Raw genomic sequence first — 17,352 nt, forward strand, 5'->3', positions numbered from 1 at the left:
TTCCCATTTGAACCACTTTACAATGTTCAACTCAGCGGTGTTCATCACATTCATAATACTATCACCACCATCCGTTATGAAAATGTTTCCGTCACTCCAAACAGAAACTCTGAACCCAGTAAGTAATTATTCCCTTCCCCCTCCCTGCCCCACCCTGAATCCTTGCCTAGGTTACCTTCAATGTCCTGTCTGTATGAATCTGCATATTCCAATTCTTTCACATAAGTGATATCATACCATATTTGCCTTTCTTTGTCTGGCTTATTTCATTCAACACGATGTTTTCATATTCCATTCATGTTGTAGCATATATCAGAACTTCGCTCCTTTTCATGGCTGAATAATATTCCACTGAGTCTATACACCACATTTTGTTTATTCATTCATCCACTGATGGCTCCATGGGTTTTGAGGAACACTTGCCTTTTTAATTCACAATGAATATGGTGTGCCTGAAGTAGTACAACAAACAATTTCATAAAGTTTCTTCTCTGCAACGGGAAGGAGTTGGAGTAGATGATATCTCATGGCTTTTGATTTTGCAGAATATTAAAAAATCCACCAGAAATGACAGTCATTCCTATCCCTATACATCATGCTGCCACTGTCAAAATCAGGGCTGGACTGATTAAAGGTCTGAACTAGCTTGACAACTCTTAGATATTTATGCTGATTGAAAGTGGGGTACCTATTAAAAAAAAAAGAGGCTGCAAAGAAAATTATTCGTGCATTCAGTCCAGGCACTACACAAGGCACTGGGAATGCGAAAGCAAAGGAGATATGATCTGCCCATAAGAACCTTCTCAGTGGATAAAAGATCAGCAAGGAAAGTGCCAATATTGTCAAACTGAGTGTTAATGGAAGCTTGTCCCCAGGGCATGTGGCAATATATACAGGTGGGGCAGCTACATCAGCCTGAGACGTCCTCACGCAGAAGAGACAGAAGATCAGAGCAATTTCTCTTACTAAAGAAGACAATAGGATTGTAGCAGCCTTAGCTTGACTGACTGGTAAAGGAGTGGCTTTTTACAACAGGCCAGGCAGCTATCCATCTTTTAGTGAGACCGTGGCACAAATAAGCTGATTCTGCTTTTTTTCTTTTTCTTTTTTTTTTTTTTACGGAAGACATACCTAGGAGGAAAGAACTGGTGAGTCTTTGGAAGTAGAAGTCTCTCATAAAGGGTGCCCCAAAGGAGCTGAACTACTTCCACATGGAGAAAAAAGACTCGGGCATTAAGGGCACGGTAGGGAGCAAGCCTGGAGTAATTTCAAGGGTTTTCCATTTTGCCTGATACAGCAGGAAGGAAAGACCTGTTCTTTTTTTTTTTTTTTTTTTAAGACTTCTCTCTTCCCCCGTTCTCTCCTTCCAACCACTCCGGTTTGGGTTTTCCATATGACTCATAATTCCTTTCCAAAGTGGAGTCGAATTCATAAAAGTGGTGGAAAAGGGGGAGCGGCTGGGAGCCTCCGGGAGTCTTCACTATCTACATTGTCCTCAGCCCACCGCGCGAGTGCAGGTCGGGGGTGGGGAAAGCCAGCCAGCGCCGGGGATGGCGGAGAGTATCAAAGCCCCGGCGGCCCGCAGCCCGGCCGGGTGACAGGGCGGCGGGCGCGGGAGGGTCTGCGGCGCGAGGCGCTGCAGCAGCCTCGGCACCACCACCACCACCGCCGCCGCCGCCGCCCGCGGGCGCGAGTGTGCGCGTGTGTGGAAGGCCGGCGTGCGGACCGCGAGGGGTGTGCGCGCGTGAGCCCGAGCGGGGCTCGCCCCTCGCCGGCGCCCGCCGCCCCGCCGGCGATCGCTCTCCGGCTGTCCCCAGCACCCTCGGCCCCACACGGCCGTTGGTCCGGGCGGGGGAGGGAGAAAGTGAGACTCGGTGTCATCACCATCCATTGTCAGGAGGGGAGGAAACTGGAATCCAGCAGCGGCGAGCAGCAGCTGGGCGGTCACATCTGGGAATGCAAAGCCGACCTCCCCCTCCTCCTCCTCCTCCTCCTCTACCACCACCACCACCACCTCCTCTCTCACCCGGGATCACTTCCGAAACCACTTCGACTTCAGCCCCTGCCTTGGCCAGAGGTTTCATTTTTAACTGAATATTTACGAAAGCTGGAAGCGTGCGAGGGGGGTGGGGTGGGGTGGAAATAGCGGCTGCTTCTTTTCCAGGGATTTATTTCATGGGGATGTGTTCAAGGCAAGAGCGAATTCAGAAGGATATAGACGTCGTGATCCAGAAGTCCAGAGCCGAGAAGGACTGCCTGTTTGCAGGTGAGTTCTCGCCTTTCCAGAACCTCGGACCCAGCACCAGCTTCTTCTGCCCGCCCGCCGTCCCCTTCCCAGTTTTCTGACCGCGACGTGTGGCTGGGGGTGTGTGTGTGTGGGGGGGGTTGCGTCCCCGTGTTCCGAGGTTCATTTGGCAACAGCTGCTTCAGCAGCAGCGGGAGCCGAAAGGGGGAGGGGGCGCCAGACCCTCCTACCCCCGCCCCCGTCTGGGGACGAGCCACCCGCCTTCGAGGCAGAACCCGGGTGGTCCTAACGGGGGTGGGGGGTGGCTCGGCAGAGAGGCAGTGCGCTGCATTTTTAGCCCCCCCGCAGTTGGAAAGAAGGGTCCGAGCTCGCCTCCAGTTTTCCGGCGGCGCGGCCGAGCCGGGCGGCTGGGACCCACGGGGTTTGCGCAAAAACTGAGCGGCGGCGGCTGCCGGGTATGGAGCCCGCTGCGCTGCGCTGCGCTCGGTGGCTGCGCCTGGCGCCGAGGGCCCCGTGTGGGCAGCGCTGGGCGGGACTCCGGGCCCTGGGGCTCCCTCCACTCCCCTCCGCCCGGTAATGCGTTAGCCCGAAGAGAGACGGGATTCCCGGGATTCCCAGCGCCCCTGCTCAGGGGTCGCTTTTCGTCCATTTTGCTCACCCTGGAGAGAGGAATCGGATCCTACTTTCCCAGCCGCGAGCCTGGTGGGGCCCGCTTCCGGCTGCCGGGATCGGGAAATTCCCGCCGTTGCCATGGCAGCCGGCACTTGTTGCGGGGCGGTGGGGGGGAAGGTGGCGAGGGAGGGACGCCCCCCCCCCCCCCCCCACGCGCGGCCCCGGGTCCGGGTGCGCAGCATCGGGTCCGGCGCCGCGGGGACAGGGGACCTAGGCTCCCGACCCGCAAGGCCTCCCCTCGACCTCACGAAATAGGGGAACCAAATCCAGACTCGCGTGAAAAAATCCACTCAAGGGGTGGCTTTTAACAGAACTTTCCATTTCAGATTTCAGATACTCGGACTCCACCTTTACTTTCACCTACCTTGGCGGCCCCAAAAGGTATTTATGTGTCTCGAGTTGCTTCATTTCCTGTTCACACGCTTGTGTTTCCTTTGTTCTTAGCGTACTCCGCGTCCAGGTATTTATTTATTTATTTTTAAATTTCTTCTTGTTGTTCTGTTGTCTTACCCCAAGCCTCGTTTAAATAAGAGGGAGAATCCGTTTGATTCAGGTGTTCGAAGACCACGCCACAGGCAGTGAGCCGAGCTCTCACACTTCTGCTGTACAGTAACAGTAATAGATCGGTTCTTGAGGCATTTTCGGGTGATGTAAAGCAGTTGTAAAACTGGGATGTTGGATCTGAAGTGGAATGCATGATATTAAGAAGACACTGAATAGTTTTGAGTACAAGCAGTGGTTTTCCTTGTGAGTTGGGACGGCATGTTTCCATGCTTTCTGAAGGTTGACATAAGCACTCCGTCTGCCAATTCTTTATACGGTTTTATTTATTTACTTTTTAAAGAAGTGGTATTTTGGCTTTCACGTTTAGTTGTAGGAAAGAATTGGGAGCTTTACGTATAGCTGGAGTGTCTGACATTTCTTGGGGGGGGCACAAGTAGGCGCACATTTCAATATTAAATTGTTGACAGTTTGGAAGAAGCGGAAATTCAGTGTTGTATTTAAGAAGCAGAGTTGAAATGAAAAGTAGCCCATAAAATATGGCTTGATGTCTTCACGTGTTAACTTAGGGTTTCTTCCCTTGTAGCCCTTAGGGGACACAGTGATTTAACCAAACGGTGGCCACTTATGTGGACTGTCAGAGAATCAGCTTTGGGGATGGGAATTGAAACACCTTGGACCTCCCCTGCTACTGGGAATTGACATCCGATATCATTCGATCACATTCCAAAATATTTCTTACCTAATGGAAACATTTAAGAACATAATAGATTACAAAAGAAGATTTCTTCTGAAAATGCATTTTTAAAAGGTTGGAGTTAATGTGAATTTTTTAAAAAACATAAAAGGAATACTGTCAACCCTAAAAATATTTTGTAATTCTTTGCACAGATTTGCTTTGCTTTTGTGCATTCTACATTTCCTTAAAACTTGAATCAGTTATCCAGTTTCCCATGATAACAGTATACCTAAGCCCCAGGAATGGTATATTGATTTGACATAATAGTTGAAAATCTAACTGTGAATCACCAAACTTTTTACTTATTTGTTTGACGTGAATAAAATTATAGCATGTTTTATTTCTTGGCCTACCATTATCTTTAATTATGAATGAAAATGGTAATTAAGTTAGAGGAGATTCAACTAAATTAATGCTGCTCCTACACTTAATATTTGTGTTATTTCAGCAGTTAAAATTTGCTATTCATAAAGTGGCCTGTGGGAAACATTTCCCAGGCCAGCAACCAGGCAGATATCCCCTGGAGTTGTCTGTTTTACATTGTTGCTATTCCACTACTGAGGTGTGCAGGGACAGGGAAAACCCTAAATGAACTTTTCAGCCAACAAGCTTTCTGATTTTTGATAAGATACTTGAGTTCTTTTGGCTTCCTTTTACTTATGTGCACAATGAGACGGAGGTGGGGTTTGAACCATACACTTAATCTCTACAATCTGTTAGGTACTGCGCTAAGATTCTTTATCAGCAAATTATTGAACAAGTGTTAACATGGCAAGAAGTGTAGAAGGTATGAATGCTTCCAGGAGAAGGCCAGGGTTTGGAATGAATAATTTACTAGTCAAGATAACATCATTGTTCACTGTAGGAACAAATACCAGGGTTGCTCTTAAAGTAAGACATTTCTGTGTAATCCTGTTAAGGGATACTATTTTCTTTCTTCCCTTATTTAAATGCATGGGATTTGTATATCTAATGTGGACCAGCCTGTTCAAGGAAAAAGACAACTGGTACTACTGCTGGCATGACTGCTTTGTCTTCTTAAAAGCCCATTTCACAATGCAATAAAATACTGTTTTAGTATAGCAACGGTTGATAATCCATTCATGGGCTTATAGCTAATAGCAGAGAAAACATGTTTTTCTGAAAATAAAGAAAAAGACAACTGGTACTACTGCTGGCATGACTGCTTTGTCTTCTTAAAAGCCCATTTCACAATGCAATAAAATACTGTTTTAGTATAGCAACGGTTGATAATCCATTCATGGGCTTATAGCTAATAGCAGAGAAAACATGTTTTTCTGAAAATAAAAATATATGTGATTTTTTTCATTATCTACATTAGAGCCTGATATTTATTCTCTATTTCCCATTCTGACATGTCACTCAGACATTTAAAATTAAAATAATCCTGCTCTATTTTGATTTAATGTGCCTATTAATTCATAATGTTAACTAATAGTGCCATTTCAGGTTAACTAGACTTCACCGTTTGGAGGAAGTGGGAGTGTTATGGAGAGATAGTACATGATTATCATGAATTGCATTTTTTTAAATCATGAATTGCATTTAACTACCATTTCATCTAAACCATTGAGAACATACTTCAAGAATATTTTTCAATTCAGGTTGCAGATAAAACTTAATATACCATTTCCTGTATCTGCCACTTACTGAGAATGTGTTACACATTGTTCTCAAGATAAAGGTTGCTCTTATATGTTACTATTCAATACAAGAAATTATACTGATTATTTTTTGGGGGGGTGGCGGCGGTGCATGGGCCAGGAATCAAATCCTGGTGTCCCGCATAGCAGGTGAGAATTCTGCCATTGAACACTAGTGCAACCCTGATTTTTTTTGCATGTACTTTTCTTATGTTTCTTGTGAATGAGAGGAAATGCCAAGAAGTGACTGTGTCTGGACTAGACAGTGGCCTAGTAAATTGGCCTTTTGTTTGGAGGTACTCAGGAGCAAGTTGCCTGCTAGCTTCTGTATTCTGCCTTGGTGGACTTTAGGAGAGGAATGATGGGGAAGAAGTGGTCAGCTGGAAGATTGAGTTAATCTAGTTTTCTTTAATAGGAAGGTTCATGGAGTTATTATGATTGTCATTTTGGATGTGCAAACTGAGGCTCGGAGAGTTTAAGAAACATACTCAAATTCACACAGTTAAATGGTAGAACTCTGCTCTTTTGTATTCCTGAAACCTGTGCCCAGCATTTTAGATTCGTGTCTCCAACCTTTTTGAACATGCAGTCACTTTTTAACATCTAAAAAGTATGCAACTATTTACTTGAGAGTTACAGTATTAGTGTCTGTTGGTTGACAACTACAGATGAAAAAAAGACAGCTATGAATTCCTTTAGAGTGCTAAATGTCATGAGTTTATAAATAGCATTTACGTATAATTAAAACCTGTAGTATATATATGGCAAGAAATAGTTCAGTTTGGCAATGATACTTAGGACATCCCTGATTCCTGGACTCCTTGAAATAGCTCTTCAGCCATTGGTGGTTCAGGGCCTAGCGTAGTCTTAGACGCCGTTGCTGCCTCTCAATTTCAGGGGTGTGCCGAGAACTATACACCAAGGACCTCTACAAAGGACACGCTTTGTAAGATTATGCAAAAGTCATCCCTTCCCTGTACTTTGTCGTATTTGTGTGCTCCTGTCTTTTTTATTTCTTTCTCTCATATTGATGAACAGTTAAACACCATAAAACTCAAAAGGCTCTGAGTTCTGGTTCTTCCTCTCACTTGGTGATCAAATGTGGAGTTAGAGGTGAAATAAACACAAAGTGGGTGATGACAGCTACTGAGGGGATAGGAAAGCAGACTGAATCCTTGGGGCCAGTAGTTAAAAAGGACAAAGAGCGGAGGGAGCCCATGGGCCTGATTATAACTGCTATGAAATCCCCTGATTGTGAGCTTTTAAACAGAAAATACTGTGTCAGTAGAACTGAGGTTTTGAAAATACACAAGTAAGAATTGTTTAATGTAAAAAAAATATTAGAGAAACAAGTAAAAGAAAAAACATGTCTCCATCATATATTAACATATCGGAGTTTATTCTTTTAGAATTTTGTCTGTATGTATTATACATATAAAATATGTGTATAGATATAAAATATGTGTGTAGACATAATACATATACACGTATTTAATGTGTTCATCTCTTTTTTAAAGATTGTATTATAATGCTTTGAGACCTTAACTTCTTTGCTTTATGAATATAACATTAATGTCTTTCCTTTAGAAATGAATCCGAGAATAAAGAAATGTTAATTAAATTGAGAATTTTCCAATCAGGGAGTGTGACTCTGCATGATCTCTTCTTTTATCATTGGCAGAATGTTCAGAATTGCTTGTGTATGCACACTCTTTGTTGTGTTAATTCACACATTTTCTCCTGGTCATGGGTAGACTGGCATCTTTGAAGTATGCTCTTTGTGTTGAGGGTTTCTGTTCAAATAAGTGTTTTGGAGCATCATATGTAAAGCTAGTAATAGTATTCCAAAGTTCCTCAAAAGCACCATGCTACCTCCTCTTTCACCTGGGCCTTTGTACATGCTACCTGGAATATCCGTCTACTTCCTACTCTCCCACTTCTTCCCGTATCTCAACCCTGCTCAGCCCTCATTGTTGAGATCTTTGCTAAGACAGATTCTCCTCTGGGCAGCCTTCCCTGGCATCCACTTGCCCTGTATGATTCTGCTAGGTGTTTGTTAAAACTGTGTTGCAACTTTGTATTTTAAGTGTCCCTTTTCTGGGCCATTTATTTGATGGTGAGACTTTCTTGGAGGCAGAGATCTGTTCCTCCTATTCATTGTGTTTTCTGCACCCCCTCGCAGACTGCATTATACAATAGTTTTTCTCAATGAATATATGTTGGATGAATATTAAATGGATGGTAAAACATCTTCTGTCAGGTGAGAAGCAATATCCTAAACCATGACCAGTTACAGAGATGCTCAGACACTTCAAACCGCCCCCCCCCACCCCCCCTCCCCCAGTCTGGTCGTGTCACTTGCACTGGAATTTCATATTAACCTAGGGTGACAGAAGCAGCATAACTTCCATAAAGCCCTGCCCTCTGGGTTATATACACAAATGCTATCGAGGGACACACAGATAATGCAGTGTTTAAGATGATAGGGAATTAATAGGGATTATAACATACTGGAGAATTTGAACTGTAAAAGTAGTGAATTCCGTTTAAAAAATTAACAGCACTGTGGTCATCAAGCAAACTTTCTGGGGCCCTTATTCCACGAGACAATCTACTTGATTGCCAAAGCTTATTTATTTTCTTTTGACTTTCTTAGAAATGAGAAGGTGGGGGGACAGCGGGGTGGGGGGGGAAGAGGGAGGGATTTGAATTTAAAAAGGTTTATCAGTTTTCATTATGAAAGAAGTACATGCTCATTTTTAGAAATATTGCAATATGCAGTTATTTTGAAACCATCAGTTAGTCCTTAGGGTCAGAGTAAAAAGAGTGATCTTTTTTAAAATCAAAGATAAACATGTTCCCTTGATAATAGAGACTTAGTCACCATAATTTTATGTTGCATCAATTATTATCCAAAATTTTGATTTTGTGAAATGTTCTCCTTAGAGTCCTGGGAACCTGGCTGGGATAGAAGGGGGCTGAGGCTAAGGGGTGTGAAGGAAGCTGAATGGGTGAGTGAGGAGCTGGGGTTTTGTGCTACTTTTTAAATTAGAATTTCTCTGGTTCTTCTCTGTTCTGTATAAAATTGTCTTTGAAAAAGCTTTCATTGTTACATGGATTTTAAAACCACTGACCTAAAATAACCACCAATTTAACACAAGTATAACTTTTTGAAGCTTATATATATATAAAAAATTTAGACTCCATTTGTTTCATGGATTAAAGTAATATTTGTAATGGTAATTATTGAGCCAGTAACAGAGACTCTGTACTATACGCTGCCTCTCACCACATCCTGTCTTTGTAACAAAGATAAAATAGGTTGTTTTGTCAGCTATTTTACATTTTAGCTAAAGAAAGTGAGACTTGTGTAATTTAAACAACTTACAGCTAGTAAGGGGCAAAAGAAGGATCTATTTCAGTGTAAGTCAATGTTTATATAAGACCTAGGGAGTATTGGTTGAACTGGCATGACAAGTATAGTTGGAAATGTTCTGGGATGGGAGGGATTGCTAGTGGGGTGTCTGCCAGGGGCAATACTGAAAATCTGATTGGCGAGGGAAGTGCCTGATTCTAGTACTAAGTAGAAAAGTCAGAAAGGTATTTACATTGGCTGTGGAGTCCTTGTGCAAATATTCGGCGAGCTGCTTAAATTCCCCATTATTTCTCATTGCAACATTAAAATAAAAACAACATACAAATGGAATTTCATCAGTCCTATATGTTGTAATTCTCTGCACAGTTTGCTTTTGTGTAGATTATGCTGTAGTAGATAAATATATGCCACTGATTTAGTGGGGAATTTTACCTAAGTGTTAACATGTAATCTTTCTCTGTGCATTCTGTAAATTTCTGTTTCTTCCATTCACCCTAGGAAAGACTATTAGGAAGTGTGTTTTAATTGAGAAGGCTTATCCTCCCGATTTCATTGTCCCATAACCTGGGCTTTCTGTTCAGTCATCTCACTTGACATCTTGCTGGATACTTACACCTGAATGCCCTCAACCCAACATATCAATAAAACCAGTCGTTTCCTCATTTAAAAGAAACTTCTCTTCCCAGCCTTTCCCTGTCTCACCACATTATTTGAGCCAGACACCAGTTGTTTTCTCTGTGTCAGCCTTAAGCTGAATGGGCTTTCAAAAGCCACCTTTCTATCCATTCACGTTTTCCAGGCTTCCAAACACCCACTTACTACTACTGGTTTTCTAGTCAAGTTCCCTACTCTTTCATTACATCATTTAATGAATTACTGCTTCTTTTACTTAGTGCAGGATATCTCTCCCTTTTTGTCTTCTAAGTAAACTGTCTTTCAGGGACCAGTTTAAGACATCCTCTTACCTGAATAATTCCCAGAAAAGTTAAGATCTTTTGTCTTTCTCTCTGTTCAAAAGCAGTTTTTATTTATTTATCTGTTTTTAAAATTTTAGTGTATTAGGCACACTGCCTTAGCTTGCCAGGGCTGCTATAACAAATGCCACACACTGGTTGTCCTCACAAAAGGAGTGACTGGCTCCTGGGTTTGGAGGCTATAAAAGATCAAGGTCTTGACAGACCATGCTTTCTTTCCCGCAGTCTGAGGTGTCCTGGTTCTGGCTTGTGCAATCCGTGGGCTTCCATGTCTTGCACCTCTCTCCTTCCATCCCGTAGCGAGCTCTTTCCTCTGCTTCTATTTCTGCTCAGTACTTCTGCATCTCTATCTACATTTCCTCCCCTTATAAGCACTTCAACCATATGGATTAAGGCCTACCCTAATCCAGTAGAATCTTTAAAGATCCGATTCACAAATTAGTCCACACCTTAACTGAGAACATCTTCAACGGTGCTGTTTAAAATGATTTCATGCTCACAGGAACTCAGATTAAGACAGGAACATGTTTTCTGTGGGGTACATGATTCAGAACCTAGTATATACACAGCGGTTCAAGGTTTACTGATTAGTAACATTTGTGTATTGTACGAATTGATTGGAAATCAAATTGGTGATTTTACATATCTTTTTCTTAATCTCAAATCGCATCCCCACTTTTCCTAAAAATGCATGAAGTTTTTGTGCCCAGGTGGCTGGAAGGAGAGCATGAATATAACCAAGTGAGAATGAGAGGACATCATGATATCTGAGAAGGATCAGATGAGAATATAGATGGATTATCCCAAGTCCATTACAGGATAATAATGTCATCAACAACGGTACAACTGAGTATACTTTATTTACCTATTGGTGATAACTCAGTTTGTGGCTGATGCCCTCTTTGTACTAAGTGGACGTTGTCAAGTCATCCTTGTTAAATTTAGAAGGGAGAAAACCACTGAAACCTTTGTGCAGTCAGATCAGTTTTCCCTGTTCAGAAATTACCAGAAAGCCTGCTAGCTGACTTCCGCCAGGTGGTTTCATTCTAAACGTTTTGAAATGTAGATTGAAAAGACCTTACTAATGACATGATGAGTGTACTGAAGTGCTGTAGTTATTTGTATTTTCATTATTGTTATTTTGTTTAAAAGTGCATGTGATTAAAGAGTCACTTGAATATTTATGTGTTTGAAATATAGAACTGAGGCAGATACTAGTATAACTACTTTACATTTTGCTAGGCTTTCATGTCTCTGATTAAAAAGCACCCACAAAAGTGGAAAATAAAACAAAAAAAATACAGTTTGGCACAATGCTGTGTAAAAGAGTCATTATAAGTCAAATAAAAAAAAAAATAGTCGGGGTGCAAGGGTAGTTCAGTGGTAGAATTCTCGCCTGCCATGCAGGAGATCCGGGTTCAATTCCTGGTCCGTGAATTTTCCAAAAAACTAACAAACAAGCGAAACAAACAAACAAATTCAACAAATGGTGCGACAATGACAGCATAAGCACATGGAAAAATAATGAAATGTGACCCTGCCAGCACCCACACAAAAAAATAGTCATGCCAAAATAAATCACTGTTTCTTTTAGAGACTAGAACTCTACTTCCTAGCAGAGTGCCTGGAATATAGCAAATATTTCCTAATATGTCATAAATGGCAGAGTACTATTACTCCTGTGTTGTCTGGTATCATTTCCCAAAGTATTTAATCTGCTGTTAACCAAATACGTTTGGCCAGATATGTTTGGGAAATGCTTAGGTAAACAGTATTAAACCGTTGTAATGGTTGGCTTTTCAGAGTCTTTTATATAGGAGTGTGCATTTTGCATGTCTAAGAGGTGAATGAAGAATTCGGTGTTTTTCAATCTTGATTACAGATTGGAACATCTCAAGGGAGTTGTTTTGTGGAAAACATTTTGGCAAACTCTTAGTCTTATTCATTAAGAATAGTGTTTGGGTAAACAACATTGTAATAGAAATGGAAATTACCGATTCACAATGAGCCCTGACGAATTTGCTTTCAATGATTTTTATAAAAGTGGTTTTATGACAGGGAAAACTTCAATTAAATGCATTCAGCATTTCATGCCATTAATTTTTCTACACGAGATAATTTATTTCTCTGAGTTTCTCATTCTTTTCTCGGTTGTGTTGAATCCATTTATGATAAGGGCTCTCAACTATTACTCATCAAAGCCTGAAGTTAGCAGAGTCCTCTTTGGTACATGACTAGAAGTCAGCCTCATAAGGAAGTGTTGGAGATGGATAATGATTATGTGTAGCAGAAGTACTCATTATGTCCTCTTAAAATCTGTCACTTTGACTGCAGTACAACTTCTTCGTGAACAAGCTGTGATGGAGTTTACAAAGGAGAAGTTCATGGTGAGGGTTTTGGAAATTTATCTAACTGTTTTCATTCTTTCGATAAATTACATTTTGAAAATCAATGAAGGTATCTATTTTGCAAAACTTCAGTGATCAAATGAGAAATTTACTGGAGGATTTTTGAATATTTCTTAGACTTCTCGGATATTAATCAGAAAGCAAACTCACTTTTCTGTGACAGTGTCAGTTGTTAAATTTTAAGAAGCCAACATGTTACTTTCAGTAACAGTTGTTGGAAAATGAAGGCTGTACTTTAAAGTGCATTCATGTGGACACAGGATAAAGCATATATTTAAAATGATTCATGTTAATGGATATATTTGTGTATAAGTAATTTATGGCTTTTGTCATTCAGTGTCACCTCAAATATCTACTAGAGTCTTAGGTTTCTTATTTGTAAGACATTGTGCAAAATCTTAACTGAGTGAATTCCTAAATTGTGGCAGCACATATGTTTGTCTATATGTATTTGTGTCACTGATCTTAAGAACAATCTAAGATGTTATGCTGGAGACCTACACAGAATGCTAACATCTCCTTGGATAAAAGCTGATGCAGTCATCATTGCTCATTAAAATGCACCACCCCTAGATATACAACAAGAGCAAAAATAAGAAGGAAAGAAAAGAAAAAGTTTGGCTTTCCAGCTGAAAAGTAGTTATTATTATCACCACAGAATTTGAAACGATCCCTCTAGTGAATGGACAGATTGTTTTTTAGTTAACTAAGAAAAAAGTCTGAATAATTTGCTGTGAGCCAAATTCTTTCTTGATCATGTTCAGAGTAGTTCATCCTTACGACTAAACCAGACTTGAATGGTGATTTCAGTGGATTTGTCTTTGGTGATTTCAATGAAAAGTGCATTTTCTTGGCTGAATTTGGCCTAAAATGATGAAACTTGGGCCAGGAAAAAATTTTAACTCAAACCATACTAGTTTGATTTAATATGAGCTTCCTGCAATAACTTCCTATGTCATTAATTTAAAATTTCCAGCTTCTTCACTGCTTGATGTCTAATACTCACAGAACCCTTTCCAGCTGTAGATAATTGGCAGGGAAAAGTATTGTTAGGGGATAGTTTCACAAAAGGTTTTTAAAAACAAATATTGACTTTTGTAACCTCTGGGATGCATTCTGGGAAATGTTGCATTTCAGGTATATGTTTTAATTCAAAAGTCAGGTGCTTGCCAAAACTTTTTCAATTTTTGGAGAATGGTTCTGATCTATAATGAGCTTAAGAATTTTTTTGTTGTGTTACATAGACATATAAATTTGGATCTGGAAAATATAATGTTAGATAATTATTTTTATTAAATGTAAGTACCTTGACACAAAATTAAAATGGATAACCTATATTATGGCCTGTTTTAGCATGTCGCTATGTATTTGAGTAAAGCCTGAGTAAATCACAATTTTCTATTAATATAAATCTATCAATTTTACTGTATATAGCTTATAAAAGTTTATTAACTGGCTTGGGGTTCTCTTGGAAAGCAGAAGTGACAGGAGATATCAGTAAATATTATGAGATTTTATAAAATTGTCTCATACAACTATGGAGATGCATGAGTCCAGATTCCGTAGGGCAAGCTGCAAGCTGGGAATTCCAATGAAGGTTTTTGATGGATTTCCCAGGAGGAACTAGCAGGCTGAAATAGAGATGAAAATTTCCCTATTTTGACTGCTGAGATCATCACTTCCCCTTTTAAAGCCTTCAGTTGATTAGTTGAAATACCTTTCATTGCTAAAGGCAGACTCCTCAGTTGATTGTGTATGTAATCAGCCATAGATACAATCAACTTAATGATGGTATAAGTCCACAAAATGTCCTCACAGTAACAATTAGGCCAGTGCTTGCTTGACCAAACAACTGGGCACCATAACCTAACCAAACTAACACATGAACCTAACCATCTCACAAACCAATAAGTAGGTAAAAGAAATTTAACAATTGTTTTGGTTTGGTAAATGCTGCCATAATGCAATATACCAGAAATGGGTTGGCTTTTAAAAAGGGAATTTATTAAGTTACAAGTTTACAGTTCTAAGGTTATAAAAATGTCCAAACTAAGGCATCCAGATAAAGATATGTTGACTCAAGAAACGCCAATCTCTGTCACATGGGAAGGCATGTGGCTGGTATTTGCTGGTTGTTGTTCTTGGTTCTGTTGCTTCCAGCTTCTGATGCCAGTGGTTTCATCTCTAAGCATCTGTGTGCTTTCAGTTAGCTCCTCTGGGATACAGTGCTGGGTTCTGACTTGCTCAGCATCCCATAGGAAGGCGTATGGTGACATCTTCTGTGCTTTGGGTCTGCAAACATTCTTATCTTGGCCTCTGCTCTCTCTTTCGGCATTCCAAGCACCTCCAAATGTCAGCATCTCTTGTTGGCTCTGAAGCAACTGTTCTCCAAGCATCTACATCTGAGGTGTCTCCTAAATGTTTCCCTTTTTAAAGGACTCTAGTAGACTAGTCAAGACCCACCTCGAGTGGGCAGAGTTGCATCTCCATCTAATCAAAAGGCCACGCCCACAGTTGGGTATTTCACATCTCCATGAAAGTAATCTAACCAAAAGATCATGCCCACAATTGAATGGGTCACTCTCCATGGAAACAATCTAATCAGAGGTTTCTACCTTAAACAATACTTCTGGCCCCATAATATTACATCAGGATTAAAAGAAACATGGCTGCCCCCAGCAAGACTGGATTAGGAAAAGGACATGACTTTTCATGGGTGCATAACAGTTTTAAGCTGGCACAATAATCATTATAAAAATTCCAATATCTACTAATTTTCTAGTCACCGTAGAAAATACTATATTTAATAAGGTCAGTGCACTTCGCAAATGAAGCCAATTAGGAGTTGATACTTTCAGGTATTTCTGTGGTTGAATAGTGAATTTAAATATACAACATGCTTGAAATCTCCCTCTTTCTTTCCCTCAGCCACATACACACATATAAACCACACACACCACAAATATATGCATACACATACCTGCAACACATTGCGATTTCAATGCGTTTTCTGTTTTTCTCCCTTAAATGTGCAAAGGTAATCTATATTTGAAGCTATTGAGAACATAATAATGTCATATATGTATATCTGGTTCTCAAAGATTGCATGCATTATTTAAGAATTGAATTACCTTGGACATGTTAAATGTCAAATGTTTGTATCTTCAGGGATTGCTATGTAGGCGAGGGACACTATAATTTAAAACATTTTCTCAGTGATTTTAATATCACATTCCTACTTTTAGAAACACAGGCGCATACATAAAACTCTTAAAGAGTGTAAGTTGGACTGAGTTTATTGATTATAATCTAAACATTTTAAGATTTATGAAGTTGCATTATATATTTTCCAAAAGAAATGTTGCGAATGATAGTATAGTTTATTTTAAAAATTCTTTACAGCTCATAATATTATATTGTAATGTAGCAGTCTGGACAGATTGATTTGGATTTGTTCTAATCAACCAGTCACATTACTTAACCATTTAGCGTTTCAAATTATCTATGAAATAGAAATAACAAATTTGCAGAGTTTTTGGTATTAATCAGATAATAGGCTAGTTAAGGGATTCAAAGACTACCCTCAGGCTCAGTGATTCACTAGAAGGAATCACAGGACTAAGAAAAAGCTGTTACAGTCATGGTTACAATTTTTGCAGCAAATTAATACAGATTAAAATTATAGCAAATTAATGCAGATTAAAATTAGCTAAGCGAAAAGGCACATGGTGCAAAGTCCAATAGAAACCAGGTACGAGTTCCAGGTGCCCTCTTCCAGTGAAGTCACATGAACATGCTTAATTCTCCCAGCAACGATGTGTGATAAGAAATAGAAAGTACTGCCAACCAGGGGAGCTGACCTGAGCCTTAGTGTCTAGGGTTTCTTTTGGGGGTCAGTCACATAGACATGCAGATTTCAACACCCCAGAGCCAAAACAGGGTTCACCATAAAGCCCAGTTGTTAACATAAACTATTTGAACAAACTGGTAGCATGGCCCCATGGCCTCAGGCATATGAAGACACTCTTTATCAGGCAGAATATTCCAAGGGCTCAGAATTCGTCTCCCAGAAGCTGGCTAAGAGCCATTTCTGAAAGCAGGTCATTCTTGGAAATATGCAGGATTTGTGCAACCAAGGTCTGCCAAACCCTTTCCTGCACATACGCAAATATGTCCAGCACAGGGTCTGACAGAGAAGGCAGTGCCTGTTATTGTCATTCATAGCATGAGTCAATTTTTGCTTCCTAGAGACTGTGGAGCACATGAACAAGGAGAAAAAGCAGGGAAAAATCCCTTCTTGGGTGGTCGCAAACAATCACCCAAACTGATTTGGAAATAGAGAATTTTCTTGACTTAAAGTGGTATTAATTTGTAAGATGCACCAACCTTTGAATAACAGCTTTTAATAAAAAATGCACAAAATTAAAAAAAAATAGCAATAGCATATGTTCATTGAATGCTAATTTCTCAGGATCATGTAAAAATCTTTGTCATATATAAATCTTTGACAATTTAAGAATTTAAAGATTTTCGTACTCACTTTCAGGCGTTGTGCTATCACTGCAGCATTACAGAGGCATGGCTTTTCCTCCTCCTTATTCTGTGTTCCTGGTAGTCACCTGTTACACCTTCATCAAAGAGAACACCTTTTTTTCTTTTTATTTGAAGGTCTAATTCTATTTACATTTATTATTCGTTTAAACTTATTTTTTTCCCTTAATTTTTGCTTCATGTGGAATTAAGTAGTTTTTCCAGAAAGTTGGCTGACATCTG

The 17,352-nt window shown here is 40.3% G+C and overlaps 1 protein-coding gene and 1 long non-coding RNA gene across 3 annotated transcripts in view; one reads left to right on the forward strand and one right to left on the reverse strand.

The window, feature by feature from the left end:
• Nucleotides 1-356: 356 nt before the first annotated feature.
• Nucleotides 357-2,979, reverse strand: LOC143647284 (uncharacterized). The gene is made up of 2 exons (XR_013157952.1): nt 2,904-2,979; nt 357-1,131 (listed from the first exon to the last, which is right to left on the reverse strand). It is a non-coding gene; the product is annotated as an uncharacterized LOC143647284 (long non-coding RNA).
• The window catches only part of PARP8 (poly(ADP-ribose) polymerase family member 8), a 200,006-nt gene continuing 183,822 nt past the window's right edge, over nt 1,169-17,352 (forward strand). The window contains exons 1-3 of one of the 2 annotated variants that reach the window (XM_077117121.1): nt 1,169-1,244; nt 2,165-2,266; nt 3,244-3,298. In XM_077117121.1, the coding sequence (XP_076973236.1) occupies nt 2,176-2,266; nt 3,244-3,298 (146 nt within the window). In that variant the 5' untranslated portion in view covers nt 1,169-1,244; nt 2,165-2,175. Of the gene's footprint in view, nt 1,245-1,771; nt 2,078-2,164; nt 2,267-3,243; nt 3,299-17,352 lie in introns of those variants that run through there. The other variant, XM_077117120.1, reaches the window with a different exon arrangement.

The sequence above is a fragment of the Tamandua tetradactyla genome, chromosome 9 (genome assembly GCF_023851605.1).
Source record: "Tamandua tetradactyla isolate mTamTet1 chromosome 9, mTamTet1.pri, whole genome shotgun sequence".
Classification (NCBI taxonomy): Eukaryota; Metazoa; Chordata; class Mammalia; order Pilosa; family Myrmecophagidae; genus Tamandua; species Tamandua tetradactyla.